This window comes from Bos mutus, chromosome 6 (assembly GCF_027580195.1).
Source record: "Bos mutus isolate GX-2022 chromosome 6, NWIPB_WYAK_1.1, whole genome shotgun sequence".
NCBI classification, from domain to species: domain Eukaryota; kingdom Metazoa; phylum Chordata; class Mammalia; order Artiodactyla; family Bovidae; genus Bos; species Bos mutus.
The window spans coordinates 895422-915899 of NC_091622.1; the positions used below are offsets into that span (position 1 = coordinate 895422).

Here is a 20478-nt window from a genome sequence, read left to right on the forward strand (position 1 = left end):
CTCCTCTCCTGGTGCCCAGCCCCTCGACAAGACCATTCCACCTCACTGCTCTCCTTATTCCCTGAACACAGCACGCAAACTCTCATCTTAGGGCCTTTGCTCCAACTGCGGCCTTTCTTCTTCTAGCGATGTTTAGCTCCTTCCCTCCCATCCTTTAAGTCATTGCCCATACCTGGACCAATCACCTATTTAGAGTAACATCCATCCATCCACACACCACACACTCTGCCAAGTCAACAATACCCAGCTCTACTTTTTCTTTTTTTCTGAAGGACTTTCAACATTTTAACACAGTATAAAATGTTTCTAATTTTTCATTGTCAATTTTCTGTCCTGGCTCCTGTCACTAAAAGGCAAGCTAAGCAAGAGCCAGAATTTCTATTTTGTTCACTACTGCATTCCAAAAGCTGGTACAGATCTTGGCAATAAACATTTAGTGAATAATTGTGTAAAACAAGCCCAAATGAAAATTATATCATATCCCCCTTATAGAATATGTGATTAAAAATATTAGAGCCAAAGTACATTACTTAGAGGGATCTCTATAAGTGACTGCTGAAATGGTAGATGATGAAATGAGTTTACTCTTTTCTCATTTTTTAAAGTAACAGTGTCAGACTTTATTTGTTTGGGCTCCAAAATCACTGCAGATGGTGACTGCAGCCATGAAATAAAAAGACACTTACTCCTTGGAAGGAAAGTTATGTCCAACCTAGATAGCATATTGAAAAGCAGAGACATTACTTTGCCAACAAAGGTCTGTCTAGTCAAGGCTATGGTTTTCCCAGTGGTCATGTATGGATGTGAGAGTTGGACTGTGAAGAAAGCTGAGCACCAAAGAATTGATGCTTTTGAACTGTGGTGTTGGAGAAGACTCTTGAGAGTCCCTTGGACTGCAAGGAGATCCAACCAGTCCATTCTGAAGGAGATCAGCCCTGGGATTTCTTTGGAAGGAATGATGCTGAAGCTGAAGCTCCAGTACTTTGGCCACCTCATGAGAAGAGTTGCCTCACTGGAAAAGACCCTGATGCTGGGAGGGATTGGGGGCAGGAGGAGAAGGGGATGACAGAGGATGAGATGGCTGGATGGCATCACCAACTCGATGGACGTGAGTCTGAGTGAACTCCGGGAGTTGGTGATGGACAGGGAGGCCTGGCGTGCTGCGATTCATGGGGTCGCAAAGAGTTGGACACGACTGAGTGACTGAACTGAACTGAAAGTTAACTTTATGAAAGACTGTGTATAGGTATGTGTCTATACTAATGGAAATGAGCATGGATAAAGCATTTTATCAGTATGCAGAAAAATAATTTTTGGTCTTTTTTCGTGAAAAAGGTATATGGAAAGATCTGAGTTCAGATTCTGATTGATTCCCTTCTTGGGATATAACCTTCCTCACAATCAGTTTCCTCATCTATAAACAAGGACAATAACGGCCACCTTGCAGACTTACTGGAGGGCTTAACCGCAGACCACAGGACACCTCTAGTGACTGCTTCTGTCACTGTCCTTTGGTCTCTGGTGACTGCCCCAGAGCCTAACAACTGCAGTTGCTCAATAAACATTTGCTGAATTAACTGAAGCTGTTACAGTCACAAAAACCAACCAAATCTGAATCTGTAAGGACATCAAGAAATACAAGACTTCAGTCATTTGTAGAGGGTGAACGTGTGAATGCAGAAAAGAGAGAGCACGTAGGGCAGGCATCAGTGGTGACTATTTTCCCTCTGATTATGCTTCCAGATTAGATTTCACCAGCCACCAGGTACCATAAACAAACATCTACCAGCAGAATTTTAGCTGGGGCACAAAGACCCCTTATGACTTCCTCACAAGAGCCACCTTCTAAGCTGATCAACAAATCACCTTATTCCACAAAAGCTACTCTTTTATTAACATTTATGCAAAGTTGAGTTTTCTTCTGTGCTTTCACTTACTACTTTTGGGGACCACCCAGAAATGGGTGTTCTCCTCTTTTCCATGTTTTTCTAACCCTACACAACTTGCCTGTCTTTGTTTATTTTTAGCTTCCTGTATTTTCACAAATTCAAGATTTAAATATCAGAGATTTTTCTCTTTGGATTTTACCTTACCAAAAGTCTCCACTACAAAGCCCTCAAAGAGAACCAAGGTGCCTGCCTTGCATAAGGGAGATGGCACTGCAGAAGGAGCAGGACTCCAGGCAAAGCTCACCTCGGCTTCAGTGTCTTCATCTGTCAGATGGGAATGTGCGAACTGGATTCCCTCTGACATCCTTCGCAACACCATCACTTAGAACGTGATCAGAATCTATTCTTCCTCCTATAACTTACACGCGCTCTCTTCCTCTACAAGAGAACCACTCACTCAGGTTTTACTGCGTGAATGCCAACCTTGTTGACCTCTGCCAGAATCAACACTGAACATAAGGCAGAATAGTCATCAATATGGTAGATGTGTAATGTGGACATTTCATTGGGACCAGTAGTTGAGGGTTGCTGCTGCTGCTGCTAAGTTGCTTCAGTCGTGTCCGACTCTGTGCAATCCCATAGACGGCAGCCCACCAGACTCCCCCGTCCCTGGGATTCTCCAGGCAAGAACACTGGAGTGGGTTGCCATTGCCTTCTCCAATGCATGAAAGTGAAAAGTGAAAGTGAAGTCACTCAGTCGTGTCCGACCCTCAGCGACCCCATGGACTGCAGCCTACCAGGCTCCTCCATCCATGGGATTTGCCAGAGTATTGGAGTATTTCCAAGAGTATTGGAGTGAGGTGCCACTGCCTTTTCCAGTTGAGCGTTAATTCACTGCAAAACGTTGTCTATAACATAGACAAGAAGAATTACACTTTGGAGCTATGGTAGAGTGTATAGTGTGTGTGTGTGCTAAGCCACTTCAGTCATGCCTGACTTTTTTAAACTGTAGCCCACTAGGCTCCTCTGTCCATGGTATTCTCCAGGCAAGAATACTGGAGTGGGTTGCCATTTCCTCCTCCAGAGTATCTTCCAGACCCAAGAATCAAACCTAGGTCTCCTGCATTGGCAGGTGAGATTCCCTACCACCAAGCCACCTGGGAAGGCCATGTAGCCTCTCGAAAACTGCAAAATTCAAGGAAGTAAACTCTCTCTTTGGAGCCTCCAGAAGGAACCAGCCCTGACTACCTGGTTTAGATTTATGTTGTCCAGAACAGAAAAGAATAAATTTCTCTTGTTTTAAGCCAGCTAACTTGCCACAGTAGCAATAGGAAACTAACACTGTACTTCAGGACGATCAAAACAGACGCAGTTCCGTCTGTGGAACCTGTATTTGTTCACGAGAAGAGCAAAGTTTACCTCTGTTAGTAAGTTTTACTCTTCTCTCAACCCCATGAAGTAGATATTGTTACTGTACCCATTCTCAGATAAAGAAATTGAGGCAAAAAGCGGTTGGCCAGTATGACTCATTAAGTATTGCCTAGGCGACAGAGTAAATGGTGGACCCATGACACCAATTTCAGTGAGTCTGACCCGACTTTGTGCTCTTAATCAGTCTGGAGTTGAATAGTTTGTAGATAGAATTACTAAAAGTAAAACTGAAGCAGTCCTTTAAAGATTAGACCTCATGACACCCCTTATTTCAGGAAGTTGGGAGATTTATTTGAGGAAGTTGAGAGACTGCTTTGGGGTTCATGGGCACAGGAGGCCACTCAGGAACCCCTAGGGCAAAAAAGCAGAGATGAGAGGGAAGCAAGCCAGGAACTGAGCTATCCCAGAGCGGGCAATTCATTGCGGCCACTGTGTACCAAATTAAGGAGACCTCAGCCTCATCAGTGCTCTTAACTGCTTCTACCAGAATTAGGGGCCAAATATGAGAAAGATACTATACTCACTTCATTTATATTTAGGCATTTTCCTTTTTTGCTTGTCTTCAGCTTTCCTTTCAGTCTTTAGTTCTTTTTAGAAATGCAAACCCCGCTCAGCTATGCTAAGGGCATGCAAGTTAATGGGCTTCTACATATAAAGGAAAACAACTACATGTCAGAAGGTCAGGCAGGCTTTAGCCTGCTAATGAAGAAGGAATTGGAAAGAAGAAAAAAATTTAAAGTCTACATTAGGACAACTGAAAATTTTGACAAGTAATCATTGAGGAAATATGTAATTTATAAACTGGGGATAATAATAAACCCTTGAAGACTGTTACACAACAAAATAACAATGCAAGTGCATAGGAAACCCCAAAAAAGCAGAACTCAAAATGTCTGATTGTGTGTGACAGTCCCAGGTGGGCCCACAGGCTCCAAGGTACAAAGTGACTCTTCAGCGGAAATGTTTAACAACTTCCTCGGTCTAAAATAAGGTATGTCATGAGGTCTAACCTTTAAAGGACTGTTTCCATTTTATTTTCAGTAATTCTACCTATAAATCATTCAACTCCAAACTGATTAAGAGCACAAAATCGGGTCTATCATGGGTCCACCATTTACTCTGTCGCCCAGGCAATACTTAACCAGTCACAGTAGCCAACCACTTTTTGCCTCAATTTCTTTATCTGAGAATGGGTACAGTAACAATATCTACTTCATAGGGTTGAGAGAAGAGTAAAATGTACTAACACAGCCAAACCTAAAGATAATAAAGATTATAAAAAGATAATAATAATGTGACCCCTTTTGAACCTCCCTCCCCACCCCACCCCTCCAGGTTGATACAGAGCCCGTTTGTTTCCTGAGCCATACAGCAAATTCCCGTTGGCTATGTATTTTACATATGGTAATGTAAGTTTCCATGTTACTCTTTCCATACATCTCACCCTCCCCTCCCCCTGCCCATGTCCATAGTCTATTCTCTATGTCTGTTTCTCCACTGCTGCCCTGTAAATAAATTCTTCAGTACGGTTTTTCTAGATTCCATATGTAGATTCCATATGCTAGAATACGGTATTTATCTTTCTCTTTCTGACAAACAGGTTTTAGGTTCATCCACCTCATTAGAACTGACTCAAATGCGTTCCTTTTATGGCTGCATACTATTCCATTGTGTATATATACCACAACCTCTTTATCCATTCATCTGCTGATGGACATCTAGGTTGCTCCCACGTTCTAGCTATTGTAAATAGTGCAGCAATGAAAAATGGGATACATGTGTCTCTTCCAATTTTGGTTTCCTCAGGGTATATGCCTCGGAGAAGGCAATGGCACCCCACTCCAGTATTCTTGCCTGGAAAATCCCACGGGTGGCGGAGCCTGGTGGGCTGCAGTCCGTGGGGTCATTAAGAGTCAGACACGACTAAGTGACTTCCCTTTCACTTTTCACTTTCATGCATTGGAGAAGGAAATCGCAACCCACTCCAGTGTTCTTGCCTGGAGAATCCCAGGGACGGGGGAGCCTGGTGGGCTGCCTTCTATGGGGTCACACAGAGTCGGACACGACTGAAGCAACTTAGCGGTGGCAGCAGCAGCAGCAGCAGGGTATATGCCTAGGAGTCGGATTGCTGGGTCATACAATGGTTTTATTCCTAGTTTTTAAGGACTCTCCATACCATCCTCCATAGTGGCTGTATCAATTTACATTCTCACCAACAGTGCAAGAGTATTCCCTTTTCCCCACACCCTTTCCAGCATTTATTGTTTGTAGACTTTTTGATGAGGGCCATTCTGACCAGTGTGAGGTGATATCTCATTGTAGTTTTGACTTGCATTTCTCTAATAATGATCAATGTTGAGCTTCTTCCCATGAAGCAATCCGTATGTCTTCTTTGCAGAAATGTCTGTTTAGGTCTTTCTCCCACTTTTTGGGGGAGAAAGATTGGGTTGTTTGTTTTTCTGGTATTGAGTTGTATGAGTTGTTTGTATATTTTGGAAATTAAACCTTTGTCAGTTGTTTCATTTGCTATTATTTTCTTCCATTCTGAGGGCTGTCTTTTCACCTTGCTTATAGTCTCCTTTGCTGTGCAAAAGCTTTTAATCAGGTCCCACTTCTTTACTTTTGTTTTTATTTCCGTTACTCTAGGAAGTGGGTCATAGAGAATCCTGCTTTGATTTATGTCATTGAGTGTTCTGCCTATATTTTCCTCTAAGATTTTTATAGTTTCTGGTCGTACATTTAGGTCATTAATCCATTTTATCTTTGTGTATGCTGTTAGAAGGAGAAGGAAATGGCAACCCACTCCAGTATGCTTGCCTGAAAATCCCATGGACGGAGGAGCCTGGTAGGATACAGCCCATGGCGTCGCGAAGAGTCAGACACGACTGAGTGACTTCACTTTCACTTTTCACTTTCATGCATTGGAGAAGGAAATGGAAACCCACTTTAGTATTCCTGCCTGGAGAATTCCAGGAACGGAGGAGCCTGGTGGGCTGCCATCTATGGGGCCGCGCAGAGTCGGACACAACTGAAGCAACTTGGCAGCAGCAGAAGCATGGTGTTAGGAAGTGTTCTAATTTCATTCTTTTACATGTAGCTGTCCAGTTTTCCCACTACCATTTATTGAAGAGGCTATCTTTGCCCCATTGTATATTCTTGTCTCCTTTGTCATAAATAAGGTACCCATAAGTGCATGGGTTTATCTCTGGGCTTTCTATCTTGTTCCATTGGTATATATTTCTGTTTTTGTGCCAGTACCATACTGTCTTGATGACTGTAGCTTTGTAGTATAATCTGAAGTCAGGAAGCTTGATTCCTCCAGCTCCATTCTCCTCTTCCAAACTAAAAATTACTGTAATTCTGTAATTCTGTTGCCTAAAGCAGTGCCCAGCAAAATCAATCCATACAAACAGTGTAAATTTGGACATCTGATACATAAAAAATGTATTTTTTAAAATTCTGTACTGTATTTCCATTTTCCCAACAAGGCTGTAAGTCCCAGAGTATGGAAAAAGAAATTCTTTTTATCAATGCTGCTTAGTGCACTGTCCTATTTTAATTCAATGCTTAGCCAGGGTTGGTTGCTTTTGACGTACTTTTACCAACGTATTCTACAACTGAAAGTACCATTTCCAACATAGTAGACATCACATGAGAGCAAATGGCACCAAGAAAAGTTGGCACCAACTGGTCAAGCCAAAAACAGTCATCCTAGATTCTCCTTCGATGATGAGCCTCATTCAACCCATTGGAAGATTCTAGTTGGTTTTATTTTAACCTCTAAACCATACCTCGAAGCCAAATAATTTCCTCCATCCTCAGTTCGACCCTAGTTTAGGCTCACTTGCATATTTCCCTGCATATTCTTCTAGCTAGCTCAGCTCCTTCATGTTCATGCAGATGTCACCTCCTCTGAGAGGTCTTCCCTGCCTGCATGCCTAAAGGAGGAGGCTCCACCTCTATTCACTCCCTAATGCATCATCCTGTTTTCAGTTTTCACTTAACATATGCTGTAATTATTTTGGAAACTTCCCTTCTGTACCTGCTTACTGCCTCTCTTCCCACACAAGAAAACAAGCTCCATTTGAACAAAGACCTTGCCTTTTCTGCCAACTTACATATCCCCAAGACCTAGCACAGCGCCTGCCACAACTGAAAGATTAAATGACTGAAAATCAGAAGGGAAGAAAGGAAAATCAACAGCTTGCAACAAACCTCAAGGAAACAAAGACTCGTAGTGGTACATTTGCTACTCTAACCCTTTGCATAAAATCACAGAATCTGAGAGCCAAAGAAATATTATTTACCTTTCCACTTTTTGAATACAAACACAAAATCAAACACACCACTCTCTGGTTAATCATATAATCTAGCAATGGAAAATATAGTCATGATATAAAAAATGCATTGCAGTGAGTTGTTAACATAACTTTTAATTGTATGTTTACTTACTATATTAGCTTTGAATACCTAACATTAACTTTAATCTGCATAGTAACTTAGAATTTTACATCTTTTTTGCAAGATCAAACTGTTCATGAGATTAACACTTGACAAGCACTTAGAACAGGGTCTGGCAAGCTAAAGTGTTAAATTTACTTTTTCTTATTACACTTTTCATTAGAAAACTGCAATGAGTACAAGTGTGAATGAACTCAGGCCTCTTTTTTCTACTCTAGAACTTTCCAACAGACTCACATCCATTCTTTCCCTCAAAAGCAATAATGGCTCACATAGAAACATCTAATAAATGACCCTTTCTTCATTCAATTTCTAATTTCCATAATGGTAAGAAAAGGGGCTTTCCAGGTGGCTCAGTAGTAAAGAATATGCTTGCCAAGCAGGAGACACAGGTTCAATCCCCGGGTCTGAAAGATATTCTGGAGAAGGAAATGGCAACCCACTCCAGTATTCTTGCCTGGGAAATCCCATGGACAGAGGAGCCTGGTAGGCTACTCTCCATGGAGTGGCAAAAGAGTGGGACACGACCTAGCGAATAAACAAGAAGAAGAAAAGGAAAGGGCACTCCATAATGGCCAAAAAAGAAAAAGAAGTCTCTTCCATTTCTTCTTCTTGTCATTTTATAAACTTTATAACAAAAAAAAGGGGGGGACGTGGGGGCATGCAGACAGCAACAGCAGCAGTACCAAGCCTACAAAAACAAGATATCTGCCAAGGAAAAACCTAGGAGAACAAAGGTGGAACCAGGGTATTAGGTGACTTGAATGCAGAGACCCTCCCCCAACACCCCCGCAACTCTAGAAACACCACACAAAAAGGGATGGGTCTAGAAAAGGATTAACGGATCCAACTGGTAAGGGAATTCCAGATCAGTATGATGGATGCACTGCGAGTAGAAGCCTAGCAAAATCGCCCAAGATCAGTACAGGTCTACAATAAGATTCTCTGAAATCAACACGACTTAAATTGCAATTTTTCAAAAAATAACAATTATTATGCAAGCATAGGTTCAGTTCAGTTGCTCGGCATATCCAACTCTTTGTGACCCCATGGACTGCAGCACAGCAGGCCTCCCTGTCCATCACCAACTTCCGGAGTTTACTCAAAATCATGTCCGTTAAGTCAGTGATGCCATGCAACCATCTCATCCTCTGTCATCCCCTTCTGCTCCAGCCTTCAATCTTCCCCATCATTAGGGTCTTTACAAATGAGTCAGTTCTCGAATCAAGTGGCCAAAGTACTGGAGTTTCAGCTTCAGCATCAGTCCTTCCAATGAATATTCAGGAATGATTTCCTTTAGGATGGACTGGTTGGATCTCCTTGCAGTCCAAGGGACTCTCAAGAGTCTTCTCCAACACCACAGTTCAAAAGCATCAATTCTCCAGCACTCAGCTTTCTTTAGACTCCAAGTCTCACATCCATATATGACTGCTGGAAAAACCATAGCCAAAAGCCTCTTGATGAAAATGAAAGAGGATATTTTATTTTATTTTTTTTTAATTTGATATCTTCAAATTAAAAAAAAAAAAAGAAAATGAAAGAGGAGAGTGAAAAAGGTGGCTTAAAGCTCAACATTCAGAAAACGAAGATCGTGGCATCTGGTCCCATCACTTCATGGGAAATAGATGGGGAAACAGTGGAAACAGTGACTGACTTTATTTTGGGGGGCTCCAAAATCACTGCAGATGGTGACTGCAGCCATGAAATGAAAGACGCTTACTCCTTGGAAGAAAAGTTATGACCAACCTAGATAGCATATTGAAAAGTAGAGACATTACTTTACCAACAAAGTCTGTCTAGTCAAGGTATGGTTTTTCCAGTGGTCATGTATGGATGTGAGAGCTGGACTGTGAAGAAAGCTGAGTGCCGAAGAATTGATGCTTTTGAACTGTGGTGTTGGAGAAGACTCTTGAGAGTCCCTTGGACTGCAAGGAGATCCAACCAGTCCATCCTAAAGTAGACCAGTCCTGGGTGTTCATTGGAAGGACTGATGCTGAGGCTGAAACTCCAATACTTTGGCCACCTCATGTGAAGAGTTGACTCAATGGAAAAGACCCTGATGCTGGGAGGGATTGGGGGCAGGAGGAGAAGGGGATGACAGAGGATGAGATGGCTGGATGGCATCACTGACTCGATGGACATGAGTTTGGGTGAACTCCGGGAGTTGGTGATGGACAGGGAGGCCTGGCATGCTGCAATTCATGGGGTCGCAAAGAGTCGGACACGACTGAGCGACTGAACTGAACTGACTAGACGGATCTTTGTTGGCAAAGGAATGTCTCTGCTTTTGAATATGCTGTCTAGGTTGGTAATAGATTTTCATACAAGGAGAAAGCGTCTTTTAACTTCATGGCTGTAGTCACCATCTGCAGTGATTCTGGAGCCCAAGAAAATAAAAGCCTGTCACTGTTTCCACTGTTTCCCCATCTATTTGCCATGAAGTGATAGGACTGGATGCCATGCTCTTAGTTTTCCGAATGTTGAACTTTAAGCCAGCTTTTTAACTCTCCTCTTTCACTTTCATCAAGAAGCTCTTTAATTCTTCTTTGCTTTCTCCCATAAGGGTGGTGTCATCTGCACATCTGAGGTTATTGATATTTCTTCTGGCAGTATGTCTCGTGATTCCAGCTTGTGCTTCATCCAGCCCAGTGTTTCTTATGATGTACTCTGCATATAAGTTAAATAATCAGGTGACAATATACAGCCTTGACATACTCCTTTCCCTATTTGGAACCAGTCTGTTGTTCCATGTCCAGTTCTAACATGTCAGTTGCTTCCTGACCTGCATACAGATTTCTCAAGAGCCAGGTCAGGCGGTCTTGTATTCCCATCGCTTGAAGAATTTTCCAGTTTGTGGTGATCCACACAGTCAAAGGCTTTGGCATACTCAATAAAGCAGAAATAGATGTTTTTCTGGAACTCTCTTTTTTTTTTTTGATGATCCAATGGATATTGGCAATTTGAACTCTGGTTCTCCTGCCTTTTCTAAAACCAGCTTGAACATCTGGAAGTTCACAATTCACATATTGCTGAAGCCTGGCTTGAAGAATGTTGAGCAGTACTTTACTAGTGTGTGAGTTAAGTCCAACTGTGTGGTAGTTTGAACATTCTTTGGCATTGCCTTTCTTTGGAACTGGAACGAACACTGACCTTTTCCAGTCCTGTGGCCACTGCTGAGTTTTCCAAATTTGCTGGCATATTGAGTGCAGCACTTACACAGCATCATCTTTTAGGATTTGAAATAGCTCAACTGGAATTCCATCACCTCCACTATCTTTGTTCATAGTGATGCTTCCTAAGGCCCAATTGACTTCACAATCCAGGATGTCTGGCTCTAGGTGAGTGATCACACTATCATCATTATCTGGGTCATGAAGATCTTTTTTGTATAGTTCTTCTGTGTATTCTTGCCACCTCTTCTTTATATCTTCTGCTTCTGTTAGGTCCATACCATTTCTGTCCTTTATTCAGCCCATCTTTCCATGAAGTGTTCCCTTGGTATCTCTAATTTTCCTGAAGAGATCTCTAGTCTTTGCCATTCTATTATTTTCCTCTATTTCTTTGCACTGATCACTGAGGAAGGCTTTCTTATCTCTCCTTGCTATTGTTTGGAACTCTGCATTCAAATGGTATGCTGCTGCTAAGTCACTTCAGTCGTGTCCGACTCTGTACGACCCCATAGACAGCAGCCCACCAGGCTCCCCTGTCCCTGGGATTCTCCAGGCAAGAATACTGGAGTGGGTTGCCATTTCCTTCTCCAATCAAATGGGTATATCTTTCCTTTTTCCCTTTGCTTTTTGCTTCTCTTCTTTCCAGAACTATTTGTAAGGCCTCCTCAGACAGCCATTTTGCTTTTTTGCATTTCTTTTTCTTGGGGATGGTCTTGATCCCTGTCTCCTGTACAGTGTCACGAACCTCCATCCATACGTTCTTTAGGCACTCTATCAGATCTAATCCCTTGATTCTATTCTCACTTCCACTGTATAATCATAAGGGATTTCATTTAGGTCATACCTGAATGGTCTAGTGGTTTTCCCTACTTTCTTCAATATAAGTCTGAATTTGGCAATAATAACATGCAAGTATACATGTTATAAAAGTGTACTAAAACATCTATAACTTCCAACTTAAAACCTAAAATGAGATTCCAAAATTTATTCAGAATAAAGAACAAAAGACTTTTACGTAAGATCCTTAATATAGCTGCTAAAATATTTTTTCTCAGATCCTTAAGATCTGAGGCCAGAGTTCCACCTAGTACAAGGTAACCTGAAACATATTTAAGCATCAGGAAAGTGTATTTAAACAAGTAAGGGATGCACCGATATTCAGCTTTAGCTTTACAGCACAGCTAAAATCTGCCATTCAGCTTCAGCTTTAGACCTGTTTTTGGAAGGCAAAGGAGCTGAAACCTACAAGGTCATTTTTGGCATCAATAAACTTGCCCATGATCAATTACCTTATGACTGAGTATCTTGTGATGACAACTAAACTTTGTCACTAACAGTATATCATTTGAACTTATTGCAAACATCTGCAGATTCACTTGAAATACAGGCTAAGAATTCTAGTTATGACCTACATGAAACCATGTGTTTTACATGTTGAAGTTACATAAACCAAGAAAACATCAGTAAGTACTGCAGTAATAAAATGCAGTAATATATAATTTTGGGAGCTGTTCACTCTACACCACAAAATAATTTAAAACTTCCAAATAACAATTCTTGGAAACATAATTTGGAATAAAAATATCAAAAGAACATATATCAGCCAGCTCTTTCTATAAATCTTAGTACAGCAAAATAAGAATAATTTAGTAACTCTAATATTTCTACAATTTTAGTGTATTACTAGATCCCTGGGTTGGGAAGATCCCCTGGAGAAAGAAATGGCAACCCACTCCAGTATTCTTGCCTGGAAAATCCCATGAAGAGAGGAGCCTGGTGGGCTACAGTCCATGGGGTCGCAAGAGTTGGACACGACTTAGCAACTAAACCACCACCGTTAAACTAATGTTTAAGAACTATGCTTTTTAAGTATTTACATTCAGTCCTGAGACCTTCAAGAAAAATCCACTTGGGAATTTTCATGTCTTGTGAGAAAATTAAAAACAGAATCTCAACTTCTGTGAAAGAGCAGAAGTGTACCATTTTAGCAAAAACACCTATCCAGATAAAGCGCTGACACCTGCTTTTCACCTTGGAGCATTCTCCCACTCTCCTATTTAAAAGAGTAAACAGGGGGTTTATCACTCCCAAATTTACCCTGGGTGTTGCTTACAGGCCCTGCTGTCAGTGAAGGCCTTCTGAAGCACCTGTGCACCTTCCTTCACCTGCTCCTTAGGTGAGGGGGTGGGGAAAACTCATGCTCAAATGAAAGACAGCCCTGTGTCTCAGGCGCATCTTGAGAAGCTCCTGTTAGCCCACCTTCACAGAACAAACCTGCTCTCGCCCAAACCTCACCCCTAACAGAGTTAGGGTGACTGGTGCTGGGAAGATGGCAGAAAACGACCTGAAAACAACACGGGCTTCTTTGGACCAAGAAGCAAGGGCTTCGCGGCCTAACTCAGCAGGAAATTTAACCTCCAAGTCCTTCTGTTTTCTTCTCTCCTGCACGCAGATTAAGACTGTTCTCGCAGGAGTGTTACGCCAGTGAAGCTACCAACAGAGATACAGTAACACGTATGGACCCTAGCACCAAGTAGCTGCTCAGTAAACGCTGGCTCTCACTGTCCTGCGCACTTCAGCGCTGCCTCCTTGGTTTCAGATATTACCTATCCTCCGGAATAGCGGCTGTAACAGTCTCAGCAGATACAAAGGCTTGGTATTTTCCCGTAATCTCTCCTCCTAAGCGTTTGCTTTCAACCTCCAGCATTTCCAGGCCATTCCCTGACGAGAACTGCCATGTGCTGGTCCTACTCACGTGTCTCTAAACTTCTGGAAGGAGAGAGGGAGAAAAATCCAGAAAAACTGAAAGAAAGGGGCCGAGATCCAAACATTATCTAGAGGGCACCACCCAGAACTCACATTACACAGTTTGAAAAGAGGGGAAGAACTGCTGGATGCCAGAAGGAGATGCTGAGGCCTGCGGTAACGCGGCGCTGTGGGCAGCGCCCCCACCCCCATCTATCCCTACCGGGAAAGCGAGGCGTCTCTGGTCACATTTCCACATCCTGAAGCAAGAAAGGCGGCGGAGCTGCGTGCGCGCCCGAGAGACAGACGCCCGCGCGTGCCTCTGCCAGCGCCAGGACACAACCCCCCGCCGGGGCCAAGGCGGAGGGAGGCAGCATCCCGCCCCACTTCCTGCAGCGGAGGAAAGACATCTTGCCGCCGGGCGGCCGGCGGCGGAGCGCGCCCTGCCGCACCTACGTGGCGCCGCCGGCTCGGGAGGAGCTGGGCTCGGAAGCCGCCCCGCCGGCCCGGCTCCCCTCGGGGCTCCCGCAAAGAGGCGACGCGCGCGGAGCCCGCGGGCGCGGCTGAGGGGCGCGCGGCGCGGCGGGAGCGGGCGCGCGCGGGCCCCCGCCGGGTCACCCACCTTCCTCACGCGGCGGGCCGTGTAGAGCCCCATGCCGTCCTGAACGCGGGAGGACTTCAGGGAGAACCTGTCCGGCACGTACATACCCAGCATATTCCCGCCGCGCCGCCGCCGCCCTCAGCGCCGGCACCGGGGAATTGGGGTGCCGGGGCGGCGGGGAGAGGCCGGCGGGCAGGAGGAAATGGAGCCTCCCTCCCAGAATCCCCACCTCCCCGCCGACTCCAGGATCCCCCGCGGCCCAGCCCCTCCTCGTCCCGGGTCCGGCTCGGCCGCGAGCGGCAGAGACCGCGGCTGCCACGGCGGGCGCGGGGGCGCGGGGACGCCGCGGGCGGGACGCCGCGCGCTGATTGGCCCGAAGTTAGCGGCCCGCACCCGCGCGCGGCGCGGAGCCTCGAACCCGGAGGCCGGGGAGCCGAGCCGCCCGCCCGCGCGCTGCGCCCAGCTGGGCTACATGCCCGCCCTTCTCTGGCCTCTAGGGTTCGACTCTGAACTAGTGCTCCCAGTCGGGGGATTTTACACTCTTCAGATGCAAAACTAAATGGGTCTTGACAGAGCTGGGGCCATCCTCCAAAACAACTTTACAAGTTTCAGACCGAGAGCATACTTACTGCCTAACTACTGAGAGCAGTCCCTGAAATTTCAGCCCTTTTAACCTGTGAGGTCCGCATCTTTGGTTTGCTGCTGCTGCTAAGTCACTTCAGTCGTGTCCGACTCTGTGCGACCCCACGTCATGCTTATTTCAGAGGCTTAAGCTCCTAGGGGAGTAATAAATACGTTGATTAACGTTCAGAGAAAAGAGGGTGTACGCAGCCTGCAAGTAATCCATTTCAGGTTAACTCGAAATTTGTTGTGAACAATTGAAGTAATATTTAAATCCAGTTGAAATTAGTTCTCTTGTGGTGTCCTAATCCCTGGAAATTTCTTACACTTCCAAAGATAAACTATCCCCGCGTCTTCTCTGCCTGGAAAATCACTAGGCCAATTATGGATTTTCAGTCAAAATGTAAGATGGGGGAAATAAAAGGGAGTGACCAAACAATGGAATCTGGAATTTCAACCGTAAATTAACAAGTCGTCTTTTAGTGTTTTTAATAAAGTTAGTAGATACTGCAGTGACATTCAGAATTTCAAAAGGATGTTTGTTTCTTCAGGAAGAATTGGAATCTACTCATTTCTCTGGATATTCTTGATCATTTTCTGTACTGGGTTCTTCTCTCTGAAAGTATTCGATGTTCTCAATAAATATTGTTTCTTATAAACCGATAAAATAATAACAACTTTGACAAAATTAAAGGCACACTGTTCAGAAACACTCATCCGAATACATTTTAAATATCTTATCGGCTTTATTCAACCATTCATGATTTAGCCAACATCCACTGTGACTGAAAGAAAGGAGCTCTGAGGACCTATACAAAATGAAAGGCTTTTATGAGCAGAAGGGCTTAGGAACAAGGAAGTCATACCAGGCAAAAAACGGATTGACTATTGAAAGGTATCTTTCTTTTAGGTGATAGTGGGGGTCTATTAGGCATATCACCTAAACTAATGCTGATCAAGCACCTACCTATTGGCTGGCCAAAGCTCTCATTTTCTAGGAGAGCCAAAATTTGGGATTGTCTCAGTTTTGACGGAGAATTTAGTATAAGGAACTCCATTTGGGGCCTGTTGTCATGTTTTTCGGAGAAGGCAATGGCACCCGACTCCAGTACTCTTGCCTGGAAAATCCCATGGACGGAGGAGCCTGGTAGGCTGCAGTCGATGGGACCGCTACCAGTCGGACACGACTGAGCGACTTCACTTTCACTTTTCACTTCCATGCATTGGAGGAGGAAATGGCAACCCACTCCAGTGTTCTTGCCTGGAGAATCCCAGTGACGGGGGAGCCTGGTGGGCTGCTATCTATGGGGTCGCACAGAGTCGGGCACGACTGAAGCAACTTGGCAGTAGCAGCAATCCTGTTTTTAGCGACACAGGTGGAAATGATTCCTGTCTTCCAGGCTAAGGAAAACTTTGGAACATAAAGAGTCCTAATTTCCTAAGTAGGAAATTTTTATTAAAGTTCAGAAAAAGGTTTTTGAAAAAGCATCATGAAGAAAATCATGTTAATAGTGATATTTGGAAATTTTTTTTTAATGTCCAGAGTATTTTTTTAATTTTATTTTATTTTTAAACTTTACATAATTGTATTAGTTTTGCCAAATATCAAAATGAATCCACCACAGGTATACATGTGTTCCCCATCCTGAACCTTCCTCCCTCCTCCCGGGAAATTTTTAAGAATTAAATAAATTATGAAGGAAAAAAAATACTGAAGGGTAGGTGGCTAGGGATGAGAAGAACAATTGCCTTAATCATTCTCTGAGTTCTGATCTCTTTGACCTACCGTTGAAGATATCTAACTTTTCATAGGGCTCTGTGCATTAACTTGGGCTTCCCAGATAGCACAGTAGTAAAAAAAATCCACCAGCCAGTGCCAGAGACTGGGGGCGGGGTTCAGTCCCTGTCCCTGGGTTCAGAAGATTCCCCTGGGGGAGGAAATGGCTACCCACTCCAGGATTCTTGCCTGGGAAATTCCATGGAATGGGGAGCCTGGCAGGGTACAGTCAATGGAGTCACAGAGTCAGACACGACTGAGTACACACATATCAATAAATAAACGAAGTTTGGGGGAAATTTGAAATTAGATGGCCTTGAAGCATGTGATATTGTTTAATAAATATGTCTTGATTAAAAGTCAACCCTGAGGGACTTCCCTGGTGGCCCAGTGGCTAAGACTCTGTGCTTCCAATGCAGGGGGCCCAGACTCAATCCTTGGTTGGGGTACTAAAGATCTCCTGGGTGCTGCTGTGAAGACCAGGTGCAGCCAAATAATTAAATAATAAATAAAATAAATAGTTTTTGAAAAGTCAATTCTGAGGATAATCCGAGATTTTCTAATTAGTCAATGGTGAGCCAAGAATCCATTTGTTGTTTGTTCCTCAAAGAATCTGGACTAAGTAGGTTTTCCCGGAGTCCGTTCAGCCAGAGCGGGTCCACTGAACCCAGCTGGAACCAGACCACAATCCAGAGGTGACCCTGGCACTCTCCCCGGGTCACTCAGTCCCTGTCACACACAGCCTTTCAGCCCTGACCCTCAGGCCATCCCAGGGTTCTCTGCCAAATGCTCTACCATGTCTCTTTGGGCACAGAAGCTTCCACGGTTTCTGATTACTAGAGAGAAAAAAGTTTTCTGGACTTAGTCTGATATAAGCCTCATTCACCGATGCCCCATACTCTGGCATAGCTCCCATTTTATTGCTGCTACGTTTCTGGGGGAACCAAGTCTTCATCGTGAGAATGCTCATCTTTCTGAAAGTAGCTGTCTTTATTAATTAGGAACAATAAAAAATAAATTAGTTTTTAAAGATAAATGAGATTAATAAAATGAGAAACTTTCCAGATCATCTATGAATCTCTATCAGAGATTTTGTTACAGCTAACACAAACAGTATATTTCATTAAAGGATGGAGTCTTCTTTTTATCTATCTATTGGATTTTTCTGAAAATCTACTACGTAAAACATAGAAACTAGAAACAAAAGCTCTTAAAAATACTCTATCTTACAACACATAAAAAGGGATACATATTTGCCAAATCAAAATGAACAATACTGACCGGAAATTTGATTTTGAAGCCCTTAAGACAGTAGTGGTAGAATGAGTCATTTCTTTAAGCTTTTGAAGCTAGAAGATGATCTTTCAATATTGTCTTTGAAAAATGGGAAATTAAAAGTCTGCTTTAGATCAAGAGTTTAAATCCAGTCTTAAAAAAATAAGAAAATCAAAACATTGACATGAAACTACTACCATGTACCTGATTTACTTATTCTAGAAAATATTACACAATCTTGACACAAGAAAAATGACTCCAAATAAGTTTTTCCTTACTTTCACATTTGTTTTTAGAGGACATTTTTTTCATTGGTATGCCTAAATCAAGCTCTAGTTTTTTAATTCAAATTTGTATACTGGTGCAGGTCTTGTTCTTTTACTACAGGGGGGAGACTTAAATTATAATTCTGTAATAGTTAATTATTTTACTACACATACTATAAAATCTTTTCATTGTGTCTCAGTTATTAATTACTGTTACCAACTCTCATGATAGATTAAAAGCCTGATAGAAAAAAATGCAGAAGTTTGTTTATCTTTTGTCTTCTTAGAGTCAAAAGGATTGTAGTGAATGACTATAAAACCAAGTTGCTTGAGCAGAAAAGAATAAAGATATATTTTTTGTGACTCAAAAAAAAGGAAGAAAGAAAAAAATCTTAAAAATAAAATCTAGAGATTGGTTCAGAGAAGGCAATGGCACCCCACTCCAGTACTCCTGCCTGGAAAATCCCATGGACGGAGGAGCCTGGTAGGCTGCAGTCCTACGAGTCTGGGGTCACTACGAGTTGGATACAACTGAGTGACTTCACTTTCACTTTTCACTTTCATGCATTGGAGAAGGAAATGGCAACCCACTCCAGTGTTCTTGCCTGGAGAATCCCAGGGATGGGGGAGCCTGGTGGGCTGCCTTCTATGGGGTCACACAGAGTCGGACACAACTGAAGTGACTTAGCAGCAGCAGCAGAGATTGGTTGCTGGATTCTTGCTCTGAAACCATCCTTTCCAGAGCATTGATTCCATAGTAACAACAGTGCCATGAAAAGATGACACTGAAACCTGAAAATGTCTGCCCATTAAATTTTCTTTAGTCTCTCGATTTTGAATAATGACAGCAAAGATTTGTATGCAGTACCAGAGAAGAATCATAAAATTCTTTGATTAGAAGAAACCCAGAAGTTGTAGGGACTAGAGTGAGTGATGTTGTAAAAAGAAAAGCCAAAGGACAAATCAGTGGTCATCTCAGCCACCCCCAAAGTTAGATGCTATTCATGGAGCAGTTATGGAAAGTGAAACCAAGAAGGATAATTATTTCCTACTATATGCCAGAAACTGGACCAGGCTTTTTCTATTCATTATCTTAAAGATCTAAAACAGCCCTAACGTAACAGCCCTGCAAAGAAAGTGTATTAGCCCCATTTTATACACAAGAGATAGGTAATTGATCTTACTCAATTTCATGCACCCATGAAGTGTTGGAGGTAAAAAAAAAAAAAAAAAAACACTCAGAACTGGCTGATTCCAATGTCCTTGATCTTATCTCCAGCTGATTCAATCTGACTCACTCTCTAGTGAGGCTTATTAGCACCTCTGGGCTTCCCAGTGGTAAAGAATCTGCCTGCAACGCAGGAGACACAGGTTCGATCCCTGGGTCAGGAAGACCCTCCTGGAGGAGGAAATGGCAACCCACTCCAGTGTTCTTGCTGGGAAAATCCCATGGACAGAGGAACCTGCTGGCCAAAGTCCATAGGGTGGCAAAGAATCAGACCCAACTGAGCCACTGAGCGCCCACGTGCACACACACACGCGCACACACACATACACAAGCACCTCCAGAACAAACAGATCTCTCCCTCTTTCTCTTCTCTTTCATATCTCCTTTCCAATTCTCCTCCATCGCCTCTAGATCTGAGCAGAAAATCTGGCCAAGGTCAAGTAAATAGTTACCCTGTGCTCAGATGCTCCTATTCGATCCAAGTGACTGCGTCCAAGAAAAGACAGAGATATGTGATTCTCCAAGGGATATCTCTAGTCAGAGAGGACTCTAAGACCCTGCTTTTATGAAACATTTCTCTGAACCTGACAGATATTTTGAGGATTAGCCAGTTCATAACCACAGCCTAGCTCATCCACAAATTTTTAATCCACAGAAATAAGATTTAAAAGAATCAATAATTAACCAAAAAGAAATACCAATGCTCTTACGTTTGTCAGAGCCACTCAATTTGTTCTACTGGTTTCCCTTTCCCCTTGCTAAAATAAAATTGTTACTGAAACATTGTTAAAAATAGGTGGGTCACCTTAATACACCATTCAAATGAGTAAGGAGGAACTTAGTTTAACTGATTATTTTCTGTAAACTCTCTGATGTAATGCAGGGAGTAAACATAATAATTATTATTATAATGCTTACTAACTCTTTAGTATGGAGGCAAAAATCAACTTCTTCTGTACAAAATGTTAATTTAAAATAAAGATCACATCTGAGTCCTGATGTCTTGGTGACCTC

General features: G+C 43.0%; 1 protein-coding gene across 13 annotated transcripts in view; it reads right to left on the bottom strand.

Annotated features, from left to right (window-relative positions):
* Positions 1-14656, bottom strand: part of PRDM5 (PR/SET domain 5) — a 255315-nt gene extending 240659 nt beyond the window's left edge. For 7 of the 13 annotated variants that reach the window (XR_011464445.1, XM_070371912.1, XM_070371913.1 and 4 more), the window contains exon 1: positions 13811-13945. Coding sequence is in view for 11 of the 13 variants with exons in the window: in XM_070371912.1 (XP_070228013.1) it covers positions 13811-13909 (99 nt within the window). In the remaining 2 variants the exon portion in view is untranslated. Of the gene's footprint in view, positions 1-13810; positions 13946-14318 lie in introns of those variants that run through there. The other 6 variants (XM_070371920.1, XM_070371916.1, XR_011464446.1 and 3 more) reach the window with 5 other exon arrangements.
* Between the last annotated feature and the right edge of the window lie 5822 nt (positions 14657-20478).